Source organism: Montipora capricornis, chromosome 6 (genome assembly GCF_036669925.1).
Source record: "Montipora capricornis isolate CH-2021 chromosome 6, ASM3666992v2, whole genome shotgun sequence".
NCBI lineage: Eukaryota > Metazoa > Cnidaria > Anthozoa > Scleractinia > Acroporidae > Montipora > Montipora capricornis.
In genome coordinates this window covers 34876292-34885829 of record NC_090888.1, presented here as the reverse complement: position 1 = coordinate 34885829, position 9538 = coordinate 34876292, and the positions used below count along the sequence as shown (strand labels likewise).

The following is a 9538-nucleotide window of genomic DNA, read 5'->3' as shown; positions in this document are numbered from 1 at the left end:
TTTTTTTTGTAATTTAAAACTTTTTATTATTTTGTTACACCTAAACACATACAACGATTATGAATTACTAAAATACAAATCACACTATTAATTACAATATCAAAACAAAATAGACTACTAATTACAACTCAGTAAATAACAATTACAAGATGACACTACTACACTTAGACTCTTACAATAATTTGAATAGCAAAAAAATAAAAAAATAAATACTAATAATAATAATAACAATTATCATCATCATCATCATCATCATCATTATTATCAAAGACTAATAATAATAATAATAATAATAATAATAATAATAATAATAATAATAAGTCATAAGAGGGACACATGGAGAACACCAACACTACAAGCCTACATATGCATATGCCAAAAGCTTTTCCCATTTCCTGGTATGTTTAGTTAGTTTGTTCCACCTACTTGCTAACTTTTTCTCTACTTGGTATACAGCTTTAATCTTGGCCTTATATACTCGTAAAATCGGATATACACTATTTAACTTACATCTAAAAATATACAATTTAGCTGTCAATATCAGATGGCAGTAAAAAAATAGATGTTCAATGGATTCAATTTCTCGTTTGCAAAATGTACATAAAGGCGAATCAATCACTTTTAACCTAAACATCTTTTCATTTGTAAAGACTATATTATTCAATATCTTATATTGGAATTCACGAATTTTAGTTTCAATTGTAACTATAAACGGTAAGGAGTATATTTTGCTCCAATCAATTTGAAGTTGGGGAAACTTCTCCAGAAATTTCTTTTGAGCTGTGGGAGGAGCTTGTTTTCTGCTTTTAAAAGCAGTGTAAAGCAATTTGGATGAGACCTTTAACAAGGCTACCTGAGAGTTTTCCAACTTTAAATAAATTGTGTCACCGATGTGTAAGGGCGGGAGATGTTGTGCACTTTGTCTAATGATCTGCCTCCATTCACGAGGGATTGTATCAACAATACCCATTAATTTAAAACGCTCTAATGGAGAAAGATTTGCATTTAACACATTTGCACCCTTTAAAAAGACTCCCGCATCAGACAGGAGGTCACCGACCGTAATAATTCCTTTAGAATAGAAATTTTTTTCAAAGGTTGATAGCTTTTGAACAATTATGTATTTATTATTCCAAAGAACTTGATGCACGACGTCTCTGTACGTATTTATAGGAGACCAAGCTGACCAAGCATTAAGACATTCTTTATAAAAAACTGGAAGGTAGACAGGCAACTTTCTTGTATCAAAATTACACTTAAGAATGAATTTTCCACCTATTGGAGAAAGAAGATAGTCTAGTATTATCTTCCAAAAATTCTTGTTTTCTTCATCTACAAATCTTTTTAATAACAGCACCCTCTGAGCTTGAATCATCGATTGAATGTCTAGCATCCTAAGTCCACCATCTTCGATATCGTTGATGAGAGCGGAACGCTTGATTTTATCATTACCTTTCCAAATGAAACGGTAAATCAAATTGTTGACCTCTTTAATCAACTCTTCCGAAACTACAATCAACGCCGCTTTACTCAAAAAATTTGGTAGAATAAAGGATTTAACAATCTGAATTCTTCCTAGTAGTGTAAGTCCTCTCCACGTCCACATGTTCAATATATCTTTGATAGACTTAACAACTAAGTCAAAGTTGGCTCTCATCCTTGATGCTATATGATAATCAAATACAATTCCCAGGATTTTAATTGATTTTCGTACTTTTTGAGAAAACTTAGTTGGATCCAGGTGATGTGTGCCAATGGCAAAGATCTCCGTTTTACCATCATTAACTCGAAGGTTGGAGAACTTATAAAAAATTTGCAGAGTTGCCAATAAACGATGATATGATGCGATATCTCTGAGAAATCAAGTCATATCGTCAGCAAAAAGTGTTAGTTTTATTTCTTCCTCATTGATTAAAATATCTTTAATTCCCTTATCCTCCCGAATTCTGCAAGCAAGCATTTCAATGGCCAAAATAAATAACAAAGGTGACAAGGGATCGCCCTGCCTAACGCCACAACGAATATCAAACAAATCAGTAATAAAACCATTATTTAAGACACAACTAGATACGTTAGTGTAGAAGGTTTTGATCCACTTTATAAATTGCGTTCCAAAGTTAAATTTTTCCAAGATTTTAAAAAGGAAAGAATGATTCAAAGAGTCGAATGCTTTCTCAAAATCAACTGCTAAAAGAATACCTGAACTATCCGTAAATTTAGCAAATTCAAGCACATCTTCAATTGTTCGAACTCCGTCGAGTAATGATCTTCCCTTGATAAAACCATTTTGATTTGAATGAATAAGCTCAGGTAAAAACAATTCTAACTTTCTTGCAATCGCCTTTAATCAGTGAGATCGGTCTCCAATTTTTGATAAAACGTCTGTCTTTGTCTTTCTTCTCCAACAACGTAATCATAGCTTGTTTTTTCGAATTTGACAGTTGTCCGTGTTCGTGAGCGAAATTGAAGGAATTGACGAGACATTTCTCTATGAGATGCCAGAAGCCAAGATAAAACTCCACAGTTAATCCATCATTCCCTGGTGTTTTGTTTTTCTCAAATGATTTCAACGCTTCTAAATATTCGTTTGTTGTAATTTTTTTCTCCAAATATTCCTGCTGCTCGTCTGTTAACATGTTAGTATTTACATTCTTAAGGAATTCATCAATCGACAAGCCACCCTGTTGACAAGAGTCTTTATCATAAAGATTGGCATAAAAGCTATGAATCTCTGTCATTATTTGTTTCGGATCCGTTATGCACTCATCATTAAACCCCACTAACTTCCTAATACAACTTTTTTTCTTTTTGGAATTTTCTAAGTTCAAAAAGTACTTATTACTTTTCTCGCCATATTCGTACCAATTTACTCTGGAGCGAATTATTGCTCCTTGCGCTATACAATCATATTGACTATCATATTCGGTTTTCAAAATTTCCAGATCACTCAAGTTTTCTTGACTGGGATGTTCATCGCATTTTGCTGTGCACTCTTTAATTTCTTGTTCTAAGTCTAATAATTTCTCCCTTCTAATTCTAGCCTTCTGTTTGCTATAGGTAATAGTTTCATAACGGGTTTTATACTTAATGAAGTCCCAAAGGACCCTTGGATCCTGAATCTCTTTTCCATCTTCCAACCAATCACTGTAATTCTCAGTTATAAAAGAGATATATTCATCATCTTCTAAAAGACTAGAATTAAATTTCCAAAAGGAAGGTCCCCGTCCCGTTTCTTCAATTCCGTTTATATGCATTGTAATAGCGGAGTGATCCGTTCTTATTGCAGGAATAATATCTACATCTTCTACCTCTTCTTGAACACTACTGCTTATTAGCCAAAAGTCCAAACGTCGCTGTATTGTAGGGTTTTTTTGTCTCCATGTAAAGCGCTTAGTATCTGGATTTCTTATTCTCCAGATATCAGTCAGATCATAAGATGAACACAAATCTTCAATTTTTTTACAGGATTCTCTTACTTGAGGTTTGCCTCCAGTTCCATCCAACTCAGTCTCGAAAATAACATTGAAATCACCTCCAATAATAACTTCACAATTATCCTCTAATTCTAATTTATCGAGTTGTTTTTGAATTTCCTCAAAGAAGATGCATTGGTCTTTGGTCTTATTTGGGGAATAAATATTGACAAAAACAAAACTATATCCCTGAATGACACCTTTCAAAATAATAAATCTTCCTGGTTCATCTTCTTGGCGTTCTTCAATATCACAATCGAATTTCTCCTTAACCAAAATCATAACCCCCCTACTGTGCTCCGAACCATGACTAAAGAAAATGTCGCCCCTCCACTGCGACTTCCAAAACTTTTCGACGTCTGGAGTACTGTAAGTTTCTTGCAAAAAGATAATATCGGATCTCTCTTTTGTTAACCAGTAAAAAAGTGCCTTTCTTTTGTCAAAAGAGCGAATCCCCCGAACGTTTTGTGAAGATTTCAAAGAGTCATTTCAGTGAAGAGAACGGAACAATAAATACGTCAAGAGGCATCTGCATACATGAGGCTCAAGCCATGGGTGCACTGCATGTCCCTCACACAAGAACAATATAAAGTTAGCCCGAAAAAGAAAACAAAAGGCACAAAGCAAAACTACGACACACAATTACATAGTTAAAAAAGTAGCCAGCGAAAGCTCTTAAATATAGAGCTACTAACACGAAGGGTCTTGCAATACTCATAACACCTAGTAACAATGCAAACAAAAAACCCCAGTTCTTGGAAAAAAATAATGCAAATTTGGTGAAGAAATAGTTTTATACATGACCTGATGTTTTAGATTTTACGTTTTTATATTTGAACACTTCTTCGTTTCTGTCTCCTTCTTAAACACCTCGAAACTTTTGACCTTAACTTGAAGACTACTTACTTTCTCGTCCACTGATTGAATTTGATCTTCTAATTTTTGTAGCTTTTCTAACACTTGGTCTAGTTTTGGCATTACCGTCTCCGCCATGTTCAGCAAAGTGAGCACCTCATCCGACTCGCTACTACGCTCAGAATCTGTGAGTGATACGTTATGTTTTATCCTTTTGTCATCGGGCGAGAAGTTTTCTTCAGTAGAGGATGTTGAGGAGCTTTTCCACGTTTTTCTTTTAATATTTTTGGCCATGTGCCATGTCCAAGAACGGAGCTAACATAAACACGTGTACACCAACATCTTGCCCAACCCAATCCCAAAATTGGATATGAGCAAGTGTCTATCCAGCAGCAAAGAAACTTTTTTGCGTTGAATTTTGCTATTGCTTTTAAGACAGATTACAATGTTGAAATTGTGAAGTTGATGGAGTTGATGTTGAGAGGAAATTGTTGGATTAAAAATAAAGTTGTTGAAGTTGACAGGTAAACAGTGTTGACGTTGACATAGATTTGTTGAGTTAGGTATCAAGTTGTTGGTGTTGATATGAATTTTTATTGTTGAATTTTGCTACAATTTGGCTACCATATAGACCTGCTTTCGAGCAACATCACTTCGGGAGAGATGACGACTAAACAATTTCTGATTGTTGCCGTATTTAATGCCACTGAGCAATCTGTTGTTGTGACCGATAGTCACAAGTACTTTCCACAATAAACCTAAGAGAGGTTAGGTATAGTAGAGGTATAGATGCTGAGTGAATATCGTAGTTATCTTCAGGTGATTTGTCCTTGATCAGTGGGCTCATTTACTGCCGTTTGGTGAATAAGTGTTGACACTTCAATTGCAACGTCGATCCTTTCCTCAAGAATCTCCAAGACAACCGTCGTTGCCTCGTCATTGGTTGAAATGGTTTTATTGACAGTGCAGCTTGACTCTTGAGACATCCTCTCGGTCTCAATTCTCTCATGTGATCTGGTGCTAATTCCAAGTATTTCAAGCACAGTTCGAAGTTTGTCTGCATTTGAATAGTCCAAGTGGCCATCAATCTACGTCAAAAAGCATTGATAACTACAGAGCATTTATTACTAAAAATATGGTTTATGTTAATTGACAACAAGCTCGTCAAAGGTTCCCTCAAATTAGTGCCAACCAGCTTTGTTGTGCCCCGACTCTTGGATACAACGGCGCGACCTTATCGTGAACCGTTTTCCACGGACTCGTTCCCAGGATTTCTGCACGTTATGTATCCATCCAAACCCCCGTGCCAAACATTGTTAATATCCTCGCGAATATTGAACGAGGTTAGAGCAATGCTGAGCTACACGCGCCTTCCACCAATGTGGCCCGGTTATGATACCTGGACCACGCCTGGAGTTTGTGGGTTCTCTTTTGTTCTCCGAGAAGTTTTTATTGGGGTGTTGCGATTTTTCTCTCTCACCATAAAAACCGAACGAGATTTGTGATTTGCAGCCTCTGCATTGGCCATATGTTAGCATTTGACTTTGTAAGAATCTTGCAAAAAAAATGGCTATTTCCTTTTACACGTAATTGTGCGGAAATAATGCCTGTGATTCTAGGTTCCAATTCTTACTCGAGCACCTTATAGCGCTGCAAACGTCCCCACTAACGTCAACCGTTTCGTGGCAACCTTACACCCTGATAAGAGTGTGCTTCCCAAGAGAACGCACCAAGACAACACGACTAATAAACTGAATGTCACAATACACTCACCTGTTCTGATAGGTCAACATTAATCATTCTCCGATTTTTCCACTTGATTTCCTGTAACCCAGCTACACTCAATTGAGCTGACGCAGTGCGATAAACAAACTTTAAAAACCAGTCCTTGCTGATGGCAAATGAAAAAAAACAAAACACAAATAAAGGATTACAGTTGGTGGTAATTAATACACAGGAAACTATCATGTCACACTACTCACCAACAGTATCCATTGATTAATTTGCCAGCAACAACTTGACCAACACATGCCCATCGGCTACGCTCAGCAGTAACAGGAGCCCCCAACAGAATAGCATTTTCAATGATTCCCACGCCGCCTTAAAAAAACAAACAGAAAAATAAGGCATGTCATACGTTTCGTCGAGGATCCCAGATGTTGTCTTTCGACTGGCAGCCCACACCCATAAACGAAGCTGTTAAGTGCATTAAAAAGCAATACATAGAAATTCTGCGCACCTAAGGAACTGATGACACAAGAGCCTACACCTATCAAGTTTGAGTCCTTCAGTCTTCTTCTCAAGGTGAAAAGGATCAGCTGAATCGTATAAAGACGAAACACTAAAACATAGAATCACCTACAACAATCTACAACCACCTCAAGAAATCTAAAAGAAGACAATCCGAATACTGTTTTCACCATTTTAACGCACTCGACTGTCGCACGCCTCCTTGCACACTGGAACTGTTGGGTCCCGTTTCTACCGGTGTCTTGTGTCATGAAAATCAAAGTTAATATTTGGCAACGGTGTTGCGACAGGAATTTAACTGATCTTCTTTAGTTATCTTTTATACAATCTTTCGTGTTTCAAAAGATACTGGGTCGGCCAATGGAAGCTAAGGACTCAGCCTTCTGTAAACTAACACTTGTATCAAGTAGCAACGTATTCTTTACTTCATTGAACGCAACAAAACACCTGAAAACGTCAACCATTTAACAACTCTGGATAAACAAGAACATGTTTCCGGAGGAAACGTTGGGTTTTTTAAATTTTCATTTCATTTATCAATTCAAGAATACGATATGGTATGGTTGTATAAATTCAACAAAAGATATTAATATTTGTCTCATGTCTGTTCAAAAACTTAGGCCTTCCAAGGAGCAACATGAGCCTGAGAACTGGCGAAACGGAAACTTTCTTAGAAACGACACGCAACTGGAACGAGCACCTTGAAAGCGACGGAAAAAACGTCATGCTAGCTCCCTGCTCTATGTAGCATGACGTTTTTGCCAAAGCGACAGCAACATACTAAAACGTTAAAAACAACAACGAAAATTTACCCGTCAAAAATTAAACAATGAAAAAAAACTTAGAGACTGAAACCAACGCGTGAACATCGGTCGGTCTCTTAGTCGTCTTTGTCATGGGAAAATGGCGAAAAACAGTACTCCGATTGTCTCTTTTAGATTTCTAGAGGTGGTTGTAGATGGTTTTAGGTGATTCCATGTTTCACTATTTACTTCAGCTAAATGCCCCCTCCCCTCCCAGATTAATTGACAAATGTAACAATTTCATTGTAAAATCAAAATATCGTCCATTGTTATGGGTATCCTGTGCTGATTTACTAACAAACAACCTCACTAGAGCGGTTTTCAATAGACCATATTCGTATTCTCGGTATTGGGCTGGAACTAGCTTGCAATGGAGGCTAATGCGGGGGAATCTTTTCAAATGCAAACACTTTTTAATATATTCCCCCGCATTAGCCTCCATTGCAAGCTAGTTCCAGTCCAATACTGAGAATACGAATATCGTCTATTGAGTGTCGAAAGTAATTAGCGAATTGCTTTGGTTTATGATTACTTCAACAGTGATTGGTTCAAAGTTCTTGCGCCATTTTCTCAACCAATCAGAAGTGAAACCAAAACCAATCGTGGCTCGCGCGTGCACATTTTCCCGCGCTTTGTGTCGGCTACGTGTGATCACTTCGAAATTTGATTGGTTTACCGGATTGTCTTCGTCCTTTTTGAATGGCCAAAGTAATTACTTTGGTTTCGGTTTTTCGAAGTGGTTTTACGACACTCGATTGAAACTCGCTCTTAGGGTAACCAAGATCAAAACTAAGGGCGCTTTCCTTTTGTCAGAACTGGCCAGACAGACCCAATAATTTGCAAAGTTAATGCAACAATTTGAAGGAACAGTTGCATGATAATCCCTCGCATTCTTCTGGAGGAGTATATATCATCCCCGAAGTGTGTTAATTTGAATTCGTTGTAGAATTAGTCCTTCCAGGAGCCCATAACCCGGAGCCTCAATCTCCCATATATACCCTTGGAGACAACCTTTGCCCGTATCTTTTTATTTTTAGACGTTTGAATTCCCGCGAATGCATTATGCCGTCCAATCAGAACAAAGTTTTGTATTACATCACAAGCAGTCACGCACCAGTGATCGCGTTCGTCTCACAAAATATTCTAAAAATAGAACGATACGGGCAAAGGTTGACTCAAGGATATAGTCTGGATGGAGGCTCCAGGTGATGGGCTCCTGATCCTTCCAAATGCCCGGTCTGGCCCGTCACTTCTGTCAAATGGAAAGGGCCTTAAGACTTACATTTTTTGGCTAAAGCTTCCAAGCAGAAGAAAATAACTCTTGCACCCAAACTAAATCCAATTAGTGTCACAGGTCTTTTACCCTGTTTTATTACAATAAAGGAAAGACAGAACATGATGAATGATAAATTGTGACACACTGGTCGATAATAAATCTCTTTCATGATGGCGGCCAAATAAAATATTCTTCTGTTTTAATGATAATAAGCCTTTCTAGCCTCGCTCCGACGAGCCAATTGCAAAAGAACATTTGTTTCAAAATGAGGACAGTAGGTCTAATTAGTATAAAAGCAAAAGACTGTAAAAGTGGTCGCCATTTATGAAAAAAGGTCTCTGACTAGTTATTAACCAAGTCAGTGAGGTCTTTGCAGGAAACAGTTATCGCTTGGTTAATATGGCAAGGCATAAGTTTCAAATTTAAATTAGAAACTCTTCCCAACATTCGTTCAACGATTATTGAATGACTGTTGGTTAAAATGCTGGAAGCGCTTCAGAAAAGGAAGGGCTGTAAAAATATTTAGATTGCAAGAAAACTGTAACCTCGGATTAAAAAAAAATGATTTAGGTGACATTCAAGAGATCAACCATCCATGAAAATTACCCAACTTGGGTTGATTTTGTTCCCAACAAACCAGTATGTAGCAAGTTTTCCAAATAATACCATAAATTGTTTCAATTCTTTTTTTCCTAAAAGCGAGCGCTAGCCCTTCCTCAAAAGGAATCAGCTTTCTTAGTTTAGACAACTAAGTTTGCTTCCATCAGACGCAGAGGAAGCACCACATTTTCCCTAGAAACTAACCACCAATATTGGTCATGCTGTTTATCACAGAATGCATACCTGTTGTCTTGAGAGGAGAACATCAGCAAGATGTTCTC

General features: G+C 37.2%; 1 protein-coding gene across 2 annotated transcripts in view; it reads right to left on the bottom strand.

The window, feature by feature from the left end:
- Window positions 1–9538, bottom strand: part of LOC138051999 (transmembrane and coiled-coil domain-containing protein 4-like) — a 79825-nt gene continuing 70287 nt past the window's right edge. For both annotated transcript variants that reach the window (XM_068898347.1, XM_068898348.1), the window contains exons 11-15: window positions 9501–9538; window positions 8664–8745; window positions 6311–6428; window positions 6102–6219; window positions 1–5416 (exon numbers count right to left, since the gene is read on the bottom strand). The exon at window positions 9501–9538 is cut by the window's right edge and continues 99 nt beyond it. In XM_068898347.1, coding sequence (XP_068754448.1) covers window positions 5144–5416; window positions 6102–6219; window positions 6311–6428; window positions 8664–8745; window positions 9501–9538 — 629 coding nt within the window. In that variant the 3' untranslated portion in view covers window positions 1–5143. The remainder of the gene's footprint in view (window positions 5417–6101; window positions 6220–6310; window positions 6429–8663; window positions 8746–9500) is intronic.